Raw genomic sequence first — 24584 nt, forward strand, 5'->3', positions numbered from 1 at the left:
TTTAACTTCCACTGTTCCTGATGACTGCCATTTCTTAATTACATTCCGAACAGAGGATATTGACATCTGAAAACGTTATGCTATCTTCTTATAGCCTTCTCCAGCTTTGCGATCATCAACTATTTTCAGTTTCAGATTTCTAGACAACTGCTTAGAAGAACCCATGGTGCTGATTGTAGGGGCAAGGTCAGATACGTCTGGGAATTTAAAACCTTTGAGATTGACATCACCTTGTCTTGCCAGATGATTAAGAACAATCCATAACACTGGCAGGTCTCAGCTTTGCAAAGGGGGCAGTGCATGCTATAAATTCTGCAGGGTGCCCAAACTTTTGCAGATTTTTTTGTTTTCTGTTATTTTGAAAGTGTAAATGATGGAAATAAAATCTAACTTTTGTTGACATATTATAAGAATGTCTAATCTGTAATTCGATGCCTTTTGGCGATTTTTCCATCTTTCCTTGGCTTCTTTGTGCACATTAATACAAATTTTTACCTGGGGTGCCCAAACTTTTGATCCCCACTGTAGCGGCGGAATGGCAGAGTCTGGAGTTGGTGGAAGCATGAGCAGACCATATGGTGGCTTAATGAGACAGGCTGGAGGTGTTAGCAGTAGCATCAGGAGTCCTGAAAGTGACCCGGTGACAGAGTGGTGCAGTGCGTGGCAATACCAGTACCCGGTGACGAAGGTGGGTGAAAAAAATGTCAGATGAGGAGGAATGTTTGTAACTGGGGAGCAGCACCTTAAATCTGTTTGGCACTATCCATATTTGTGAAGTGTTGGAGTGGCACCATGGTTAATCTACTCCAATGCATCAAGCATTGGTGTGTGGAAATCCTGCTTGCTTGAGCAATCAATCACCGATTTCACTGATTTTTGCCATGCAACGGTAAGGCAGCAGCCTGTGAATGAAATCAGCCATGGCACCTATCAGCTTGCAAAAAAAAAGTGTAATAAAAAAGTTAACCCTTTCAGGTATTCCCTTCTGAATTAATAGTTTAAATCACCCGGCATTTCCTAGTAACAAAATAAAACAGTGTAAATAAAAATACACATATGTGGTATACCACTTTTTAAACCGCACGTTCAATGGCGTACGTGCGCAAAAGAATTATCAAAAAGTGATCAAAAAGTCTGATCAGAACAAAAATGGTACCACTAAAAACTTCAGATCACGGCGCAAAAAATTAGCCCTCATAGCCCCCTGAACGCAGAAAAATAAAGTTATAGGGCTCAGAAAATGACAATTTTACATAGTTACATTTTCCTGCATGTATTTATGATTTTTTTCAGAAGTAATACAAAATCAAACCTATATAAGTAGGGTATCATTTTAACCGTATGGACCTACAGAATAAAGATAAGGTGTCACTTTTACAGAAAAATGGACTGCGTAGAAACGGAAGCCCCCAAAATTTACAAAATGACATTTTTTCTTCAAGTTTGTCGCACAATGAATTACATTTTTTTTCCGTTTTGCCGTGGATTTTTGGGTAAAATGACTAATGTCAATGTAAAGTAGAATTGGTGGTGAAAAAAATAAGCCATAATACAGATTTTTAGGTGTAAAATTGAAAGGGTTATGATTTTTTAAAAGCAAGGAGGAAAAAACGAAAATGCAAAAACGTGAAATCGCTCAGTCCTTAAGGGGTTAATATTGGAAGAGTAGGGCCTTACAGGGGAAGGCACCCCACGCAAATGCCCGGGGGGGTCATAAGACCCCCCCCCCCCATGTCGCGGATGAATTCACACCGGCGATTTGCGGCTATTCTGGGTCTCCGGGTCTATGACCCAGTGACCCAGAAAATAAGGGGATCGGGGTTTTCCAAGATACCCACTATCCCCTTAAAGAAGATAGGAGTGAGGTGGCAGGGGTGCCACCCTTCCTATCCCTGCTATTGGTTGTCTAGAAGCGACGACCAATAGCAGATCGGGGGTTAAATTTCGGTTTCCCCGTTCTGCCCATGCACAATAGGTGGGTCAGAACGGGGAAACCGAGGAGGACTCGCGCCGAAGGTCCACTTACTCATCGGCGGTGGTGATCGGTGGCAGCAGAGGACAGGGTACATTCACATCGGCGAGTTTACAGTAAGTTTCCTGCTTGAAGTTTCTCCTAGCGGGAAACTCACTGTAAACCTCCGCCAGTGCGAATGTACCCTAAAAACACAACATTACACTAACACATAATAAAGGGTAAAACACTACATATACACCCCCTTACACTGTCCCCTTCCCCAATAAAAATGAAAAATGTATTGTATGGCAGTGTTTCCAAAACGGAGCCTCCAACTGTTGCAAAACAACAACTCCCAGCATTTCCGGACAGCCACTGACTGTCCAGGCATGCTGGGAGTTTAGCAACAGCTGGAGGCACCCTGTTTGGAAATCACTGGCGTAGAATAACCCTATGTCCACCCCTATGCAATCCCTAATTTAGTCCTCAAATGCGCATGCGCTCTCTCACTTCGGAGCCCTGTCGTATTTCAAGGAAACAGTTTAGGCGACATAATGGATATTTCCGTACTTGGGAGATATTGCTACAAATTTTGGGGGGCTTTTTCTCCTTTTACCCCTTATGAAAAGGAAATGTTGGGGGCTACACCAGCCTGTTAGTGTAAATGTTTTTATGTTTTTTACACTAACATGCTGGTGTTGCCCCATACTTTTTATTTTCACAAGCAGTAAAAGGAAAAAAAGACCCCCAAAATTTGTGACATAGACGCAAAAAAATTAATACCCACATGTGACCCCATTTTGGATACTACACCCCTCACAAAACGTAACAAGGGGTATAGTGAGCCTTAACAGCCCACAGGTGTTTAATGAAAATTCTTCAAAGTTGGATGGAAAAAAAATATTATAATTTTCACTAAAATGCTGGTGTTACCCTAAATTTTTCATTTTCACAAGGGAAAATAGGAAAAAAGACCCCCTAAATTTGCAACCCCATTTCTACTGAGTAATAACATACCCCATATGTGGATGTAAAGTGCTCTGCCGGCACACTACAATGCTCAGAAGAGAAGGAGCGCCATTGGGCTCTTTTCAGAATTGAAGACCACGTGTGTTTACAAAGCCCCCATAGTGCCAGAACAATGGACCCCCCCACATGTGACCCCATCTTGGAAACTACACCCCTCACAGAATTTAATAAGGGGTGCAGTGAACATTGACACCCCACAGGTGTCTCTCAGATTTTTGGAACATTGGTCCGTGAAAATGAAAGATTACATTTTTCATTTGCACATCCCACTGTTCCAAAGATATGTCAAACGCCTGTGGGGTATAAATACTCACTGCCCCCCTTATTAAATTCACATGAGGTAAAACCAGCATTTTAGTGAAAAACAATATTTTTTTTCATTTACACATCCAACTTTAACAAAAAGACGTCAAACACCTGTGAGGTGTTAAGGCTCACTGTACGGCTTGTTACGTTCCTTGAGGGGTGTAGTTTCCAAAATAGTATGCCATGTGGTTTTGTTTTTACTGTTCTGCACCATAGGGGCTTCCTAAATGCGACAAGCCCCCCAAAAACCATTTCAGCAAAATTTGCTTTCAAAAAGCCAAATGTGACTTCTTCTCTTCTGAGCATTGTAGTGCACCAGCAGAGCACTTGATGTCCACACATGGGGTATTTCCATACTCAGAAGAAATGGGGTTACACATTTTGGGGGGCATTTTCTCCTATTGCTCCTTGTAAAAAAGGGGGAAAACTAGCATTTAAGTGAAAAAAATTAATAAATCATTTACACATCCAACTTTAACGAAAAGTCGTCAAACACCTGTGGGGTGTTAAGACTCACTGTACCCCTTGTTACGTTCCTTGAGGGGTGTAGTTTCCAAAATAGTATTCCATGTGGGAATGTGCTGTTCTGGCACCATAGGGGCTTCTTAAATGTGACATACCCCCCAAAAACTATTTCAGAAAAACTCACTCTCCAAAATCCCACTGTTGCTCCTTCCCTTCTGAGCCCTCTAGTGCACCCACTGAACACTTGACATACACGTTTGAGGTATTCCCTTACTTGTAAAATTTCTAAAACTGGGTCTACAAGAACATGCCAGTGTAAAAAATTAAGATTTTGAATTTTCTCCTTCAATTTGTTGCTATTCCTGGGAAACACCTAAAGGGTTAACAAACCTTTTGAATGTCATTTTGAATACTTTGAGGGGTGAAGTTTTTATAATGGGGTAATTTATGGGGTATTTCTAATATGAAGGGCCTTCAAATCCACTTCAAAACTGAACTGGTCCCTGAAAAATTTAGATTTTGAAAATTTTGTGAAAAATTTGAAAATTGCTGCTATAATTTGAAGCCCTCTGATGTCTTCCAAAAGTAAAAACATATCAACTTTATGATGCAAACATAAAGTAGACATATTGGGGGATATTTATCAAACTTGTTTATGTCCCGCATCAATATAGACCAAACTACAGAGGGTTAGGCTGGTCTATTGTGCGCCTAATTTATCAAAAGGCACACAGCTCTTGATAAATTCTGTGCACAGACTTCAGGATCTATGGGTTAGACTGTATTTAAACCTGCTTCAACATGGTCTGACATTTCGGCGTACTTTCAGCCGATGCGACTTTTCAGCTTTTGATAAATTCAGCACCAATGCATTTTCCAATGCATTTCTGTCTAAAATAGACTATAATGCGTCATGTTCTAAAAATTCTCTAGAGAAAAAGTTGCAAAAAAGTCACACATATTTAGACTGCGACTTTCTGTGCGACAAATTTAGACAGGAAAAACCAGTCTAAATCCTTTGAAAAATATCCTCCATTGTATAAGTGAATCAATATATAATTTATTTGGAACATTCATTTTCCTTATAAGCAGAGAGCTACAAAGTAAAAAAAAAAAAAAAAAAATTAAATTTTTCCATCAAATTTTTTTAATTTTTCACCAAGAAAATATGCAGGTATTGACAAAATGTTACCACTAACATAAAGTAGAATATGTCCCCAAAAAAAAATCTCAGAATGAAAGTTAAAATCATCCCAGAGTTATTAATGCTTAAAGTGACAGTGGTCAGATGTGCAAATATGGCCGGGTCCTACACTGAAAATTGGCTGCGTCCTTAAGGGGTAAAAAAATAATTTGTCTAGAACAGCAGCAGGTGTGTACTTTTGGCTGTCCTTTCACAATATCTAGGTCCTTGACAGATTAACAGGTACAAAATAGTACACTACTTAGATGTAGGTATGTGGTATGCACTTATGAGGGCAGAAAAATGCGCCACAGTAGGCTTAAAAAAAAGTATTGGAGTAAAACACCAGCCGTGATTACATTTGCCTGGCCTTTCACAGTATCTAGGCCCTTGACAAATTAAAAGGTACAAAATTGTACACTACTTAGATGTAGGTATGTGGTATGCACTTATGAAGGCAGAAAAATGCACTACAGTATGCTTAAAAATAAGTATTTTTGCACAACACCAGCATTACACAACAGTGCTGCAGCACACAGTCACTGTGTACTAAACCCAAAATTGCACTCTCTCAAAGACTATTAGGAATGGACTGCTGGGTATTATACAGTCTACAGACAAGTATAGCCAGCAGACCATTTGTTGTGAAAATGAATTAAAATTTTGTTATAAAAAATAAAAATGTTGTTAAATATATTTTTTCCCATCCCTACTGCATCTTTTTGTTATTTTTTGTAACAAATTTTGAAAAAAACGCCAAAGGGGCCAAAAATGCAATTTCCACTCACATGCAAATACGCCAGAAAAAAAAACATCAGACGCAAGAAATTGCACTGGCATTTTTTTCAGTGAAAAGAAAGCAGGAAAAAATAATAAGTGGAATCCTAGCCTAAAGGGTTCATGCTGCTGCCCGTCATTAGTGATGATGTCCCGGTTACTGATACTAGCCGTTCCTCACCGACTAGCTCCTGCGTTTGCTTCATAGGCATTTAATGATGCAGGGCATACAGTTACACCCTGGTGGTTAAGAGCCAGATAACAGGGGCGTATCTGTATGCCTATTATCATCTAGAGGTTAATTTATATTCATTTTGTGGGGATTGTAAAAAATAAAAACAATTCCACTTCTTTAACACAGCCATGCATCTTAAAAATGCATTATCTTTATTGTAACATATCTTAAGTTATTGTAAAAGTTATAAATATATGTTTTAAAGGTTTTTTATTTACTTTTAAATTTGTTAAACTATTTGCTAGTTCTGTAGTAAAACATGAGGATGTTAACATGCAGATTTGATGTGCAGCATTTTAGTTGCATTTTTATATTAACATGCAGTATTCTAAAAGTATCTTCTTAACAGGACTTCAAAAATAATGGAACAAATATATGCAAATTAAAAAGGCACTATAACACTTCATAAATTGCTGCATACATTTTTTCATGTGTTTTTCAACAAAATAAACAAATACTCGTGTAGGAGTCCAAAAGGACTAAACAGAATACTATTAAAAACATTACATCATCATAGCACAAAAGTAATGACTACACTACCCTGCACCTTCATGCTACCAAACCTTTGTTCAAAAGCATAATGAAAAGATTCTGCATTAATTTAGTAGACTATGTCTGTTTTACTACTGCAAAAAATAGACATTGTATCCTACATAATAACATATACTATTAATGAGGACTTTGAGTTTAGCAAATATGTTTAACAGTAACTTCACAAAATTGTTCATATTCAAAGGTCATTTGATAAAATAAATTCATGTCATGTTCACTTTCCAGATTCTAAATATGCACCATATTTTTTTAAGATTTCTGTAAGCAATAATAAAAAATAAAAAAACACTATTATTTAGATGGTTAAAGGGGTACTCCCGTGGAAAATGTTTTTTTTTTTTTTTTAAATCAACTGGTGCGAGAAAGTTAAACAGATTTGTAAATTACTTCTATTAAAAAATCTTAATCCTTCCAATACATTTTATGGGCTGTATACTACAGAGGAAATACTTTTCTTTTTGGATTTCTCTGATGTCATGACCACAGTGCTCTCTGCTGACCTCTGCTGTCCGTTTTAGGAACTGTCCAGAGCAGCATATGTTGGCTATGGGAATTTTCTCCTGCTCTGGACAGTTTCAAAAATGGACAGCAGAGGTCAGCAGAGAGCACTGTGGTCATGACATCAGAGAAATCCAAAAAGAAAAGCATTTCCTCTGTAGAATACAGCCCCTAAAAAGTACTGGATTTTTAATAGAAGTAATTTACAAATCTGTTTAACTTTCTGGCACAAGTTGATTTAAAAAAAAGTTTTCCACAGGAGTACCCCTTTAATGTGGTTGTCCTTGTCCAACATAACTGTCTACTTTTGCTCGTAGGCTTTGTCCACCATTGCAACTTACACTTATCAAAGTCAATTTTTCAAAAGTACTGTATATGGACTCTTGTCCATCACACCTGTATGAGCTTGCTGGACATCCGATTCCAAAACTATAGGCTTTAAATGGTACCTGTTATTAGGAATAAAAATGTATATGTTATAGATTAGCCTATTTGAATTACTTTTCTAAATATTCTTAATAATTTTTTTTTTTAGCTATATGTGTTAAACTAACCCATAAAATTTGGTCATCAGGGGTCCTCCTTCTGGTCCTGCATGAATTCCTGCTGGCAGATTTACTCCTGTGGCAGCCTGGCAGAGACAAAAATCAGGAAATGCAAGTAAGACCTCAGCTCAGCACAGTGTATAGAGTGTATAGAGATAAATAGTTCAGCTCCCTTCCCTTGAGGTGAGCTACACTGTAGAGTCATGATGCTTTCAGTGCATCACACTGAATATTTTGCTAAATATTGTGCTAAATATATCTACTCCCTTTGCTAGCAGCTGGGCAGAGCTGATTAACTGTAGAGTTAATTGTAGAGAGCTGAGCGGAGTGTGCACGGTATCATCCAATCACGTCCCATCTCCCACTGAACTGCTGTCGGTTGTATGTAGAAGAGTGAGGGAGGAAGTTCTCCCCAGCAGGGCTTCAGATGATGTCATGCCTGCTGGGGAATGCCTCGTCCCAGTCTGTGGAGCTGACTTAGACTGAGCAGAAGATATAGAACAATATCAGGATAGAAAACCAGAAAAATAATACTAAATAAAGGTAGGTTTATCATGATGGAGGGAGTGAACTGGGAGGATTAAAAATTAAAAGCTTGTGACAGTTACTCTTTGACATGGAGTTGGTTTCCCTTATGAAGCTATACCTGTCTCCACTCTTCTAGAAAGGCTACCCTAAACATATTGGAGCGTGTCTGTGGGGATTTTTACCCATGCAGTCTGAGCATTTGTGATATCAGGCACTGAGGTTTATTAAGAAGATCTGGCTTCAAATCAGTTTTCCAATTCGTACCTAAGATGTTAGTTGTGGGTTGGGGTAAGGAGTTTGTGTAGACTGTTAGTATTACTCCACATCCAACTAAAACAACTAATCTAAGCATCTAACTAATGCTCTAAGGATGGTAACTAGAGGAAAAGGCCAAGGTAATTTTAAAAACTTTAAATAGACATTGGAGACAAATTTTTAGCCCATGATCAGAGACTGGAGATTTATCAAAACCTCTGTAGAGGAAATGTTGCCCATTTGCCCAGATCACTTCTTATATTTTTGAGAGGCCTCTTTTTCCTCAGCAAAGGTTTTAATAAATCTCCCCAATATGAGCAGGCAAGCCATGGAGACAAGATTTTCTTGAAAAATATCTGACTAAAAAAGAATATAGGTAAAAATAAAGTGAGCCATCTTTGGGAAGTGATCCACCACCAACCAGATGTTGGTAAAAGCAAACACTTTTTAAAGGAGTAGACGGCGTGCACTTTTTTCATTTTATCCCATTCGGGCTGCAAAATAAAAGAAAACACACTTTCTCTTACCTGCCAATGAGCCCCCGGAGCTCCGGTTCACTCCTGTACAGGTGTTCGGTCCTATCACCAGCTGCACCAGCTGCAGCGATGTCCCACCTCGGCTGGTGATAGGCTGAAGCTCCGTGTGACGTGCCGGGCTAAAAGGAAGTAAGAAGAATACAGCCCGGGGACCGAACACCTGTACCGGAGCTCTGGGGGCTCGTTGGCAGGTAAGAGAAAGTTTGTTTTCTTTTATTTTGCAGCCCAGACGGGATAAAATGAAAAAAGTGCGCGCCGGACTACTCCTTTAACTTTTTTTCAATTCGTATTTCCTCATCGATTGTACTTTCTTGCGTGCAGGACCTTCTTGCTTCTACTTTGCATTGTTAATTAGTTTGTCATTATGAAATATCTTAGTACCAACTAGAATATACCAATGAGGCTAAGATAAAACGTAACTTTTACTTAGATCAAAATTAAATAGCAACAAAATAGGGTACACACAAACTGACATAAATAGTTTGGTGTAGGGGTAGGGGCTACAGGTGAAGCCCTAACCTAAAGATACTAATACATAAAACACTCCTAATTTCTCAGTGTGGAAATGGAGAAAGGGATAAATGACAAACAATAATACAATGAAAATGGCAAGTGGCAGACCTCTCTTGCCAACGCATTTCACCCCTAGCATCACAGGAGCTCATCAGGGATAAGAGGAAACCACAATTTTATAGATATAGATGGATGCAGTGTACCACATAAGAAATACTGATGTAGTTTAACATATTACAATAAATGATACAGATAGATAGGTGTCAAAAAAACTGTAAAATAAATCCTAGGGATGGAGATCCTTAGGGGGCATGACTGCTGCTCTTATTTGGCATCTTGACGGTCCTATTCCATGCCCTTTGCCGTTCAACTATCTATATATTCTATCACTAGGTAAGCTACTCCATTCATTATTAAGGGGTTTACTGTTTTGGCTATTGGCATCTGTTCACAAAATCACTATGAGACGTTTGTTTATACTACTGAAGGATATTGTCATCCGTATCATCTCTGAGTCCAATGTACCGTAATTTTGTTGTTACTTTAGGAGTCTGTGTCTTTCATTAACTGTGAGGTTACATCTTTGGAAGAGTCATTACCCCCTATCTAATCTCATTAAGGGTAAGCCTAATCCCTTATATATATTTTTTGGACATTTGTTATATGTTCAACTTCAAATTTTATATATATATATATATATATATATATATATATATATATATATATATACATACACACACACACACATTTTTTTATACACACACACACACATTTTTTTGTCTTTACAGTGTGGCCTTATATTGTCACATATCAGTGAAGCTCATCTACAGCTCCAAGTCTGATATTATGGTCATACACTTACCCTCACTATACCAATATATCCTAATATTATTTGTGATTGGGTTCTATGCTATTGTACTGTCTAAATCCAGCATTTTATTCCTTGCATATTTGTGACGTCCATCTGACTCTGACTGACACAGACTTCCCTTTTACACATTTTTTACAGTTTTTTGAACAGCTATCTATCTGTATCATTTATTGTAATATGTTAAACTACATCAGTATTTCTTACGTGGTACACTGCATCTATCTATAAAATTGTGGTTTCCTCTTATCCCTGATGAGCCCCTGTGACGCTAGTGGTGAAACGTGTTGGCAAGAGAGGTCTGCCACTTGTCATTTTCATTGAATTATTGTCTCTGTCATTTATCCCTTTCCCCATTTCCACACCTAGAAATTGGGAGTGTTTCATGCATTAGTATCTTTAGGTTAGGGCTTCACCTGTACCCCTACCCCAAACTATTTATGTCAGTCTGTGTGTACCCTATTTTGTTGCTATTTAATTTTGATCTAAGTAAAAGTTAAGTTTCATCTTAGCCTCATTGGTATATTCTAGTTGGTATATATTTAATATACTGTCACCAAGGGCTCAATATCACAGCGGGTCCTGGTTACCCTTATTGGTTGCCAGAAGTGGGTTGATAATATGAAATATCTTGTAATATTATCTGTACATGTCCTCTCTGTATTGTAATGTGCCGAGGAACATGTTGACACTATGTAAATAGAGATAATTATGTAATATCATAAAGCAAGGTTAACAGCTGACTGGGTACTTCTTTTTGGCATTAGAGAATATCTTGGAAAATAAATTGTAAGAAAGATACTTATTTCCTTCTGTCTATTGGGAGAGTACTACACTCACAAGAACTGAGAAAGAATGGACCTTCAGAAAGAATGGCCTAATAGGGTCCAAATAATAAAAACTGGAACTGGAGCTAAGGAGAAGCAGAATTTAAAATGGTTAAAGAACATATGTAGAACTCCCACTGGAAGACAGACTTGAAGTGAAAGATTACTGATGTATCCCTGTGAGATAAGTGACACATTGACTGAATGTTATGTGTAGGGGTTCTTAAAGTGTCAGCAAATTAATGTGGATCCTTTTTGCAAGGGAAAGTTTAGTGAAATTTTCCACAGAAGCAAGGCATGACATAGAGTCTACAAGGATCAGTATTTTATCATCGATAGGGTATGTAAGATATACTGTGATTCCCCTAGTCTCACTTAGGCTCCAAAAGATATTTGGCTTGACAAAATGACCAGACCAGTTGACCTTTGATAAACTTTTTTTATTTTAATTTTTTTATTTTTTTTACAGACAATAGAGATATAGGGAGGTATTCATGAAAAGTGGAGTAGATGAACGTGTTTTTACTCCATTAATTCATGTGGCGGAAACTGTGTACCTGCACCAAATGGCACAGAGCATATGATAAATCTGGTGCTGATCACATTTCTTACTTCAGTACTCATTTTGTATGAAGTTTCCTCTGCAACTTTTTGTGCTACTTATTTACCCATGCGACAAATGTGCGACTTTTGGATAAGGCTGCCCACAGTCAGTTTGTAAGCCAACTGAGGACTGGTGTAGAATCTAACACAATTGCGCCTAACAAACTTAAAAGTTGCACATGATAAATTCCTGACCACTGCTTAACCCCTTAAGGACCAGGCCATTTTACACCTTAGGACCAGAGCGTTTTTTGAACATCTGACCACTGTCACTTTAAGCATTAATAACTCAAAGACGCTTTTACCTATCATTCTGATTCCAAGATTGTTTTTTCGTGACATATTCTACTTTATGTTATTGGTAAAATTTTGTCGATACTTGCATCGTTTCTTAGTGAAAAATTCCAAAATTTCATGAAAAAATTGAAAATTTTGCATTTTTCTAACTTTGAAGCTCTCTGCTTGTAAGGAAAATGAATATTCCAAATAATTTTTTTTTATTCACATATACAATATGTCCACTTTATGTTTGCATCATAAAATTTACGATTTTTTACTTTTGGAAGACACCAGAGGGCTTCAAAGTTCAGCAGCAATTTTCCAATTTTTCACAAAATTTCCAAAATCACAATTTTTCAGGGACCAGTTCAGGTTTGAAGTGGGGTCATTTATGGGGTATTTCTAATATGAAGATATTAGAAATACCCCATAAATGACCCCATTATAAAAACTGCACCCCCCAAAGTATTCAAAATGACATTCAGTCAGCGTTTTAACCCTTTAGGTGTTTCACAGGAATAGCAGCAAAGTGAAGGAGAAAATTCACAATCTTCATTTTTTACACTTGCATGTTCTTGTAGACCCAATTTTTGAATTTTTACAAGGGGTAAAAGGAGAAAATGTATATTTATATTTGTAGCCCAATTTCTCTCGAGTAAGCACATACCTCATATGTCTATATAAAGTGTTCGGCGGGCGCAGTAGAGGGCTCAGAAGCGAAGGAGCGACGAGGGGATTTTGGAGAGTACGTTTTTCTGAAATGGTTTTTGGGGGGCATGTTGCATTTAGGAAGCCCCTATGGTGCCAGAACAGGAAAAAATACCCACATGGCATACCATTTTGGAAACTAGACCCCTTGAGGAATGTAACAAGGAATAAAGTGAGCCTTAATACCCCACAGGTGTTTCACGACTTTTGCATATGTAAAAAAATGTTAAAAAAATTTCACTAAAATGTGTGTTTCCACCCAAATTTCACATGTATGCAAGGGTTAATAGCAGAAAATACCCCCCAAAATTTGTAACCCCATCTCTTCTGAGTATGGAGGTACCCAATAAGTTGACCTGAAGTGCACTACGGGCGAACTACAATGCTCAGAAGAGAAGGAGTCATATTTGGCTTTTTGAGAGCAAATTTTGCTCAGGGGCATGTCGTATTTAGGAAGCCCCTATGGTGCCAGAACAGGAAAAAATACCCACATGGCATACCATTTTGGAAACTAGACCCCTTGAGGAACGTAGCAAGGAATAAAGTGAGCCTTAATACCCCACAGATGTTTCACGACTTTTGCATATGTAAAAAAATGTTAAAAAAATTTCACTAAAATGTGTGTTTCCACCCAAATTTCACATGTATGCAAGGGTTAATAGCAGAAAATACCCCCCAAAATTTGTAACTCCATCTCTTCTGAGTATGGAGGTACCCCATAAATTGACCTGAAGCGCACTACGGGCGAACTACAATGCTCAGAAGAGAGGGAGTCATATTTGGCTTTTTGAGAGCAAATTTTGCTCGGGGGGCATGTCGCATTTAGGAAGCCCCTATGGTGCCAGGACAGCAAAATAACCCCCACATTGCATACCATTTTGGAAACTAGACCCCTTGAGGAACGTAACAAGGGGTACAGTGAGCATTTACCCCCACTGGTGTCTGTCAGATCTTTGGAACAGTGAGCTGTACGACATTTTTAATTTGCACAGCCCACTGTTCCAAAGATCTGTCAGACACCAGTGGGGTGTAAATTCTCACTGCACCCCTCATTACATTCCGTGAGGGGTATAGTTTCCGAAATGGGGTCACATGTGTTTTTTTTTTCGCGTTTGTCAAAACCGCTGTAACAATCAGCCACCCCTGTGCAAATCACCTCAAATGTACATGGTGCACTCTCCCTTCTGGGCCTTGTTGTGCGCCCCCAGAGCACTTTGCGCCCACATATGGGGTATCTCCATAGTCGGGAGAAATTGCATTACAAATTTTGGGGGGCTTTTTTCCCTTTTACCTCTTTTCAAAATTAAAAGTATAGGGCAACAACAGCATGTTAGTGTAAAAATTTTTATTTTTTACACTAACATGCTGGTGTAGACCCCAACTTCACATTTTCATAATGGGTGAAAGGAGAAAAAGCCCCCCAAAATTTGTTAGGCAATTTCTCCCGAGTACGGCGATACCCCATATGTGACCCTAAACTGTTGCCTTGAAATACGACAGGGCTCCAAAGTGAGAGCGCCATGCGCATTTGAGGCCTGAATTAGGGATTTGCATAGGGGTGGACATAGGGGTATTCTACGCCAGTGATTCCCAAACAGGGTGCCTCCAGCTGTTGCAAAACTCCCAGAATGCTTGGACAGTCAACGGCTGTCCAGCAATACTGGGAGTTGTTGTTTTGCAACAGCTGGAGGCTCCATTTTGGAAACAGTGGCGTACCAGACGTTTTTCCATTTTTATTGGGGAGGGGGGCTGTGTAGGGGTATGTGTATATGTAGAGTTTTTTACTTTTTATTTTATTTTGTGTTAGTGTAGTGTAGTGTTTTTAGGGTACAGTCACATGGGCGGGGGGTTACAGCGAGTTTCCCACTGCGAGTTTGAGCTGCCGCGCAAAATTTGCTGCATCACAAACTTGCAGCCTGATACTCACTGTAAGCCCCTGCCCACAGGGGGGGGGGGGACCTCCAGCTGTTGCAAAACTACAACTCCCAGCATGCACAGTCTATCAGTGCATGCTGGTAGTTATAGTTTTACAACAGCTGGAGGCACACGGGTTGGGAAACACTGAGTTAGGAAACAGACAATGTTTCCCAACCAGTGTGCCTCCAGTTGTTGCAAAACCACTACTCCCAAACATTCTCAGGCATGCTGGAAGTAGTAGTTCGCCAACATCTTTAGAGCCAGATTTTGCCGAACTACAACTCCCAGCATGCTTGGAGTTGTAGTTTTGCAACACCTGGAGGACTACAGTTTGCAGACCACTAATACAGTGGTTCCCAATCTGTGCCCTTCCAGATGTTGCAAAACTACAACTCCCAGTATGCCCTTACTGTCCAGGCATGCTGGGAGTTGTAGTTCTGCAACATCTGAAGGGCCAGATGTTGCAGAACTACAACTCCCAGCATGCCTGGACAGTAAGCGCATGCTGAGGATGTGTAGTTTTGCAACATCTGGAAGGGCACAGTGGTCCCAAAACTGTGGACCTCCAGATGTTGCAAAACTGCAACTCCGAGCATGCCCAGACGCCAAGGGCTGTCTGGGCATGCTGGGAGTTGTAGTTTATAGGGTCCCATTACAGCAATGCATGTCGCTTTACGGCGACGTGCATTGCTGTAAAGGGCCCGACCGCGGCTGAAGATCAACTCACCTGTCGCCGCCGCCGCCGCCTTCATCGCCGGGATCCGGGTCTTCAGGGACGAGGTAAGTACCGGGGCCGGTCCCCAGCACTCCCCCGTCCCCCGCCGCGTCCTCTGGTCTTCTTCTCGTCCTCTCCGGACTTCCAGGGGCCGGACAGGGCGGGAGGAAGTAACCGCCCCCCCCCCCCTGCGATTGGTCGGTTAACTAACCGAAGAATCGCAGGGGATCGGAGGAGTTGGCAGGCTTGCCACCTCGCTCCGATACTCCAGCATGGTCCTGGCTGTCTGTGACAGTCGGGATCATGCGAAATTACCGGGCGGTCGGGTCCCAGAGACCCGATCAGCCCGATATCGCCGCAGATCGCAAGGGCTATTTCCCTTGTGATTTGCGACGATCGCCGACATGGGGGGCCTACATGGCCCCCCTCGGCGTTTGCCCTGGATGCCTGCTGAAGCATTTCAGCAAGCATCCGGTTCCGATCTCTGCCCGGTGCGTGGCAGAGACTGGAAAACGCCAGGGCATATGGATACGCCCTGGGTCCTTGAGGCCCAGGGTGTGAGGGCGTATCCATACGCCCTGGGTCCTTAACAGGTTAATAAATAAATCAGATTTAAGACTGTCCAACTTTTGGAAGTGGAACAGTGGAAGAATCAGCAACATATTTTATGCATAGATTTTGTCTGCTTTTTCATCGATTACAAACAGAAATCAATGCATAATATATATAGGCGAATTGTTAGCTGTGTGAGTTTAGCCAATCTGTGTGCCTGGTCTCTATTAGTGTTGAGCGCGAATATTAGAAATGCAAATTTTTGACGCGAATATCGGCACTGCGTGTTTTTGCGATTATTTAGAATGCAGTGATATATATTTGTAATGATGAATATTCAATTTGTTTTTTAATGCAAATTTTTATGCAAATGTTTATGCGAATATTTATGCGAATATCGGCACTTCCAGACTGGACACTGATTCCTCCCTTCTTTTAGGTGAAAGATATAATTGTGCATGCACACTATGCGAATTTCATTACGAATTTTCTCATGAAAAAAAAAGGAACATAGCGAGTATGCAAATTTCGCGAATATAGGACAAATATTCATCCATATATTCGCGAAATATCGCAAATTTGCATATGGCCTATGCCGCTCATCACTAGACTCTATGGGGGACATTTATCAAAGCATTTAGTTCTTTTTTGCTTAAAATTGGCGCAAAAAAGTTGCATGTGCGATTACTCAACTTTTTGATTGTGCAGTGCCCTAAGCAAAAAAAAGAAACTTGGCTTGCTTACCAAAGCAAAAAGTCATTTTTGACTTGCAGTGGTCAGAGATTTATCAAATGCAAAAAAACTAAATTTACTCCAGCTCAGACATGAAGCAGAAGAAGCCACTACCAAAGCAGAAAAAAAAAAAAAAAAAAAAAATTGCTTACGTGAAAGAAATTCATCAACTGTCTGAAACCAGTTGATAAATAAGTCGCACATAAGCAAAAAAATAGAAAGAAAAAAACTAAAAAAAGGAATACATAAGCAAACATTGATTAATGTCCCCCTATACGAATCTGCTACGGTTCTTTCTCTGGTTATTATTTAATCTTAAAGCTACTTATGGTTTCTGAATTCTACATTTTTACCCAGCTTGTTTGACTATTCTCCTGAATTAACCCTCGCTTATCTTACTGGAATTAACCTTGTAGTTATTGACCCTCCATTGCCTGTCTCTCAGTCTAGTTGTTATCTCCTGGTTAAGCCTGCTTTCCTTGGTTCAGACACTGGATTTTTTGTTGGCTTTGATGTATATTCTGACATTCCATTATTGACCCTTGATTCGTTTGTTTCTCTTTTCTGTCAGCTCCACCAGTTAGTAGCAGAATAAAACCAGGTGATATTTTTCAGTTCAGGAGTAAAAAGGTAAAAAGTAATGTTTCCTTTGCGCCTATTCACACTACAGAATTTCTGATCTGAATTTCCATGAGTAAACTCTGCATAGATTTTGCTTGCAGCAGACTCCCTTTGATTTCAAGCATTTCTGCGAAATTTTTTCTATATATAGAGCCTGCTTTGGGTATGAAATAACGTGTCCATGCACTGTGTAGAAACAGAAGCACCCAAAAGTTGCAACATGGTGTTTTTAGTTTTTTTTCAATATCGCCTTACTGTAGGTTTTGTGGTAACAAGAGTGATGTCATCACAAAGTGGCACAAAAAGCAAGCCCTCATATGGGCCTGTAAGTGGAAAATTGAAAGTGTTATGATTATTAGAAGGGGAGGAGAAAAACCAAAACTGCACAGTCCTTGAGTTCTTCCTGAGGGTTAAGGACCATAAGGCTTCAATCATCGTACAGATTCAGGTCCCTGATTGATTGCGTTCTCCTATATTACTAGATTGTTGCTTTTAAAAACTATTATAGATGCAGCATACTGAGGTGACGTTGATGCCTATGTCTTTAATGTTTGAGCCATTAAAAGACAATATTGGTGCAATATAAGTGCCCCAAATTTTTTTTTTATCCTCACCAACTTTTTGCTTTTATTGCTGATGGCCAAGTGTAAGTTGAAACTGTAAGCACTGTAAAGGTTTGAAGGGTTTTCATCTCTATTAGTTGAACAAGAAACAGAGCAGATTGAGCACATAAATGTTATAGGATTGTTCAAGATTAAACAATGAAGACATATTTGCTAGAATTTTTCCAAACACTGCATGCCTTTTGCTTGTGCATTCTATCATTCATTTCAACTTTGCCCTTTTCACATAATTGATTCTGTACTCAGGGCCACTGTCAGGGGGTACAGCCAGTACCTCAGTAAGGGCCCCCGTGGCACCCCCCTGCAGCAGACCCAGCATATTTTATTTACCTTTTCATGTGACACGCCGCCCACCCTGTAGTCACCTGTAATCAGTCCCGGAGTGAACACGCTCTGGAGACTGATTACAAACGGGGTACCGCGTGCATGATCCCGGGGGTCCCCAGCGGCGGGACTCCCGCGATCAGGCATCTTATCCCCTATCCTTTGGATAGGGGATAAGATGTTTAAGCACCGGAATACCCCTTTAAAATATGGTAAATGTTGATAAGTAAAAGTGCTGATGTAAAGCATATGAATGTAATACAGGCATCATCAATGATCAGGCTGAACACTAAGGCTAGATTTTTAAACAGTTTTTTTTTTGTGTGTTTTTGACCCAAAGCCAGAAGTGGATTAATGAGGAAGAAGTAGTATAACTCATTCCTTTATATTTTCAATTCCTCTTTCAATACACTTCTGCCTTTGGCTAAAAACTGCAGTGGCAGTATTCTAAAAAATGCCAGAAAAGAATCCCTGCGTGGACTGGAAACCTAGCCTAAGGCTGGTTTCAAAACTGCAATAAGCAGTGTCTAGCAGTGCCTATTTAATGTAAGTGCCAGAATAAGTCCCAGCTTATACATTAATGGATCCATAGAGCCCAGTACTTGATTTAGGTAACAACCAGTGGTGTTTGCTGTATGGAATAGTGCAGACTTCCATGCTATTGCATTTAGCTATATGGTGTACCATACATTTCTTACTATGGGACGCCTAGGTCAGGGGTAGGCAACCTTTTGGTAGTGCTGTGCCCAAAAAAGTTTTTAAAGTCTCTTGGGGGTGTCGGCGATATAGGTGTAGCTTATTGTGGGTGTGGTTTATTGTGCGTGGGGCTTGTCACAGAGTCGTTTTTTTTCTTCAGAATTTTCCCTATATATTGTCTTTGCTGTAAGGACCTTACAATAAGGACAATGTAAAGGGAGGGGACCATCCACATCAGTCATTAAAGTTTTTGTTCAGCATGCATAATCATTTTAATACAGGCTGCAGAATCAGACCCCACCATAATACAGACCACAGAATCAGACTCCCCATAATTCAGACCCCAGAATCAGACTCCACCATAATGCAGACCCCAGAATCAGACTCCACCATAATATACATATAGTTACATTAAGTGACTCACAATTCACGTCTTTTCTGATCAGTGCAGTATTCTTTCATTTTCTTCTCCGGCTCAGAGCACCATGACAATTTCTTCCAGCCAAAACCCATCACCGCAGCATCTGCAGGAAAAATATTTTACTACTCCTACAATTGTCACCATGAATTAAACACCAATAATACAAAATTCATGAAAAAATAGTATAAACTTTATTAGATAATTAGTAACAAACTAAAGGACAGACAAACCCACCCCTAAAAAACATATACCCCAGAAAAGCACTAGTGACCTGGTCCTGATTATCAAGATGGTAAATATAAGGAACAATGCATAGGTTATGTTGGTTCACTCAGATTATCAATACGGTAGTGTGTACCTCAATACAAAATCGCCGCTAATACAAAAAAGATTATTATCCATAAAACACTACCTGTAATAGGCATGTTCCCACAGGCTATCCAGGGACACAGTGCACCCTCAACGGACGTCGTTTCGTGGGTCTCCCCACTTAGTCTTCATATTTTTCCAGTGCCCCACCTCTATCCTATTAGGTAGGTATATCCCACAGTATTTAGTTCCATATTAGGTAGTTCAACCCATAGGCAGGTATGTCCTCAGGTAGGCAGCCCCCCAATAGGTAAATACATCCTTAGATAGGTAGAACAATCCCCTCCCCTCCTCCGCTAGATATGTTGGTAGGTAGCTAACTAGTAAGTGTATTAGTAGGTAGCTAACTAGGTGTCACATATCGACAGGGTGTGGAGCCCTGAACTCACCCGCTCCCACTTGCCCTGCCTACTTCCATACCCACCCTAGGCGATTGGTCCACAATCACGGTGACAGTCCCTGCCTGATTAAGTGCAGGGAGTGAAACGTCAAAAAAATACAACTTACAATACAGATGGAGGTCAGGAAACTGTATGGAATAACACCCACTAACAGAAATAATAACTAAACATACACACAATATGTCACAGTCCACAAGCCGAGTCAATACCAAGAGATAACAGAAAAGCCAAATCGCAGAACCTATGGTCAACGTTTTTCATTATCTGTGTATAAGTTCCATTCTTACATTTTATCAATAACATCTATTTGGGTGTTACATATTATCCTACGCAACCCGATAACCATTTGATGTATTGGTATATGTTTTTTCACTTTTTCAATTATAATTTTTTTTTGCTGAATATGAGCATTACTTAATATTCTGCATTAGTCTACTCTCTAGTAGTCTTTTATCTAACTTGTGTTAAGAGATTCACGGACACAAATCTAGGTCATGAGCGCTCCCCTTGTGTATTCCCCACCAGCTAGATTTGGGATAATCAGTATATACCTACTCTTAAGTGACGCAACTTCTAGTATCAGTGCCTATAATCACGTATCTGCATATACCAGCTGTTTGCTAACATTGAGTGCTGTGCCAGTATATCAGAGCCACGCCTGTTACTGATGTCAGAAGGGGGATCGGCACCTCTGACGTGGCCTGCAGCGACCTGATATAACGTCAGATGCGGCTCACACATGCATAGAGCGCAGAGAAGCCGTCTGTTACGGCTCCCTGCCACTGCAGGTATGTGCTCCATCTGACCAATATGCCGGACGCCGGAACCGTGAGTACTCTGCTGAGCGGTATTTCTTTAGCCCTCCTTTCCTTTTCAGCATTATAAATTACTGGGGCTTTTTATGTGCATTTTTTTAGGTGCCTCGGTACATCAATGAACGGTTGTGAGTAGGACATCTGGGGGATACTGAGGACTTTTCATTTACAGGAATAATTGCTGATAGACATTTGTACATATCCCCTTATATCTTTTCAGGGGTACCTGGAATCTCACGGCAGTCTGATCCTTGTTTTGGGGATTATTCACCTGCAAACTTATCATTATAAGTTTCTATCCATATATATATATCCTCTTATGCATTTATTGATAAGAGAACTTATGAGTTATCCCTGAGGACGCAGTGTTGCCGCGGCAAAAATATGTTGGGAACCTCATTCTTGTGATATTTGATACTTTTTTTGACATAATAATTGTAGAGATAATGTGCTGATACAAAACAATATTAGCATTTTTGAACCTAGTTCTTTTTTTTGGCAAGATTGCCGTAAAAATTTGTGTTGTTGTAAGACTACACTAGTGCATAGCACTCTGTTATTTAGAATTGTTGTTTGGCGCCTGTTCCCGATTTTGGTCTATGTCCTTTTCCGTCTTTGTGAACAGATATTGCATCTTGCATCTCTTGGTCTTTTTTAAGACACGGTACACTGGATGTTTTTTTCGTACATATTTTAATGAAAATTAGAATTATTAAAGTTATATTTTATTCTAAGTTCCTCCCTGTTCTAATCTAGATTGGTGATTAGGCTTTATTTCTTGTAAAACATTCTTTGTGGGTATATATATCATTTTGGTCTTCTGCTGGACCCATGTGTGATAAACAGTGCTTTCCTACGGTTTAAAAGGAGCTAAGCAGGTGAAAAGCCAACGAGGTCAGCTGACCATCCAGAGAACAGGGCGTATCCACAGAAACCAGAGTAACAAAACACCTCAGTGCAGATTAACCCTTCGGGTTCTTACACTAGGTAGCCAAATAGGTAGGTATCCAGAAATGTAGGAAGCTAGCTAAGTAGATAGGTAGCTAGGTAGGTAGCTAGTTAGCTATGCAGCCAAGTAGGTAAGTAAGTACATATGTAGGTAGGTAAGTAGCTCTGTTGGTAGGCAGCCAAGTAGGTAGCTATATAGGTTGGTAGCCAGAAAGCTAAGTAGGTGGGTAGGTAGCTACATAGATAATAAGTAGCCAGGTAGGGAAGTAGCCAGGTAGGTAATTGGGTAGTTAGCCAGGAAGGAAGTAGCCAATCAGGTAATTACGGTATGTAGCCAGGAAGGGAAGTAGCCAATCAGGTAATTACGGTAGGTAGCCAGGAAGGGAACTAGCCAGGCAGGTAATTATGGTAGAAAGCTGAAAGTGACGCTCGCGCACCTGGGGATTCGGGACAAGTGTCCAGGATTCCCCAGTAGTGAGCAAGTGCCTGTGCCAGGCGGGTCTCCTCTCCGACCAGGGCCCTCACGTGCCACCAAGAAGCACGGCCCCTGCCCTAGGTCTTAGTTGTACGTTGGAACCCCCCACCTCCCAACATACATGTCTGACAGCCACTATTTATGCAGTGTGAAACCAACCTTACAGAAATATAGTAATATATTGCATCCTATTTTGAATCTAAAACACATTAGGAATTAAAACTAAATAAAAGATAAACAATAAAAACCATATAATATTATAAATATCTACTGATAACATTATTTTTTTTCTTTTTTTTTCTTATTAAATTCCACTGTAACAAGTATTTCTCAGCAAACAGTTTAGAGAGGGTTAACTGGGCTCTGCTAGCCATCCTGAGGTCACCAGATTGTGTATATTTGCTGTACTCATACAGCTTTTGTTTATTTTTTGTTTGGTGAAGAATCAAAGCTTAAATAATAGAAAACTTTGCACTTTTGGATTTAGTTTCCTCCCAATTTCAAAGGACAGAAGACACAGAGCAGAAAGCAGAGCGAAGCGATAACCGGCTGTAGATCTCCAAGCCTTGTAACCTTGTAATGCTTGTAAACAGATTTTATTCTTTAGATTTATTACAGTACATATACTTTTACCTAACTATAAACTGCTTAGCTAATAATTGTTACTTATAGGTTATTTATCATTTCCTATACAGAAAAAAAAGAATTAACTAGTCATTGGTCAGTCAATCATTTTCACATTTTAGTATCATGTAGCAAAATATAAACTAGTAGTCAGGCCCTTTACCTAAATGTGGTATGTTTACTAGACTATTTGTGCTGAACAGAGAATATAGAACTGTGCTTGTATCATTATGATGATTCTTATGTTCTGTGTTTGCTGAATTATTGCGTCCTTCTCTGCAGATTACATCATGATAGTCCATATTGCTTTACCTCTGTTGCTGGTTATTATGCAGGCGTCAGTGGCAAATTTTTCCTGCTCATCTTGCACCACTTTCAACCAACCTATGGAGGCGGAAGCTGAGAAAGAAATACTTCTGGAGGTGGCCAAGCACAACATTCTCAACAAACTTCACTTGCGCCAGCGCCCAAACATTACGCAGGCTGTGTCTAGAGAAAATCTGGCACAGGCTTTGCTACGATTAAATATTGAGTTGGATGAGGACTATTTTCTAGATTTGCCAAAAAAGAATGGAAAAGGGGACAAAGAAGTGGATATTGGTCAAACTTATGAAGTCATCAGCTTTGCTGAAATAGGTATGTAATATATAAAGTGTATATATAAAGGGGTTGGTTAACATTTAGCTACAGAGTATCATGTGTATTGTTTTAAATGTGAGAGAAATTCCTCATGGTCATGTATATTGGAAGTCAGATACTAATATTAATATCCCTAATCATTATGTGCAGTTGTGTTTTTTATTTTATTTTATAATGGGCAGATATTAATTTGTAAATGTGATTCTTCACAAAAAAAAAAGTCAATGGCTTCCATTGTATGTATGTATGTATTTATGTCATTGGCTTTTGTGTCTCCATATGAACCTCACTTGTAACACCATACTATAAGTTGTACTATTTTTACAGCTACAGAATGATTATTTTCCTTTAGCCAACTAACATAATGAGACTTAATAGTTAAAACTTGTAGTTTTTGTAGTGAACGCAATTATTTCCTTAAAGGGGTACTCCAGTGGAAAACTTTTTTTTTTTTTAAATCAACTGGTGCCAGAAAGTTAAACGAAGCATGTGATGCATGTGAAACGGTCCCGTTGCCAGACAGCTGTATCCCCTGTATGTCTTTCTCTCCCCATGTATGTGAGCATAAATAAAGAAGAAACTGCTTGAAAATCAGCTCCGGTGAGTCGCCGACTTCTTTTCTGTTCTACTGTTACATGACCATTGCTTTGTGTCAAGTCAGAGCACCACCAAGGTTTCACAGAAGCAGCCCACCTAGCTATCCCTTTTTCCACTAGTCCCATATAAACTTTACAGACTGAGCAGTGCCGATCTCACTTGCCTTCTTCACCAGATTTCTAAATTACTTCTATTAAAAAATCTTGATCCTTCCAGTACTTATTAGCTGCTGAATACTACAGAGGAAATTATTTTCTTTTTGGAACACAGAGCTCTCTGCTGAATCACACCATTTTAAGAAGTGTCCAGAGCAGGAGAAAATCCCCATAGCAAACATATGCTGCTCTGGTCAGTTCCTAAAATGGACAGAGATGTCATCAGAGAGCACTGTGGTCGTGATTCAGCAGGGAGCACTGTGTTCCAAAATGAAAATTATTTCCTCTGTAGTATTCAG

The 24584-nt window shown here is 39.7% G+C and overlaps 1 protein-coding gene across 1 annotated transcript in view; it reads left to right on the forward strand.

The window, feature by feature from the left end:
- The window catches only part of LOC130357657 (inhibin beta C chain-like), an 80103-nt gene that overhangs the window by 38170 nt on the left and 17349 nt on the right, over window positions 1–24584 (forward strand). Inside the window, exon 2 of the mRNA XM_056560390.1 lies at window positions 23177–23530. Coding sequence (XP_056416365.1) covers window positions 23177–23530 — 354 coding nt within the window. The remainder of the gene's footprint in view (window positions 1–23176; window positions 23531–24584) is intronic.

Source organism: Hyla sarda, chromosome 2, assembly GCF_029499605.1.
Source record: "Hyla sarda isolate aHylSar1 chromosome 2, aHylSar1.hap1, whole genome shotgun sequence".
NCBI lineage: Eukaryota > Metazoa > Chordata > Amphibia > Anura > Hylidae > Hyla > Hyla sarda.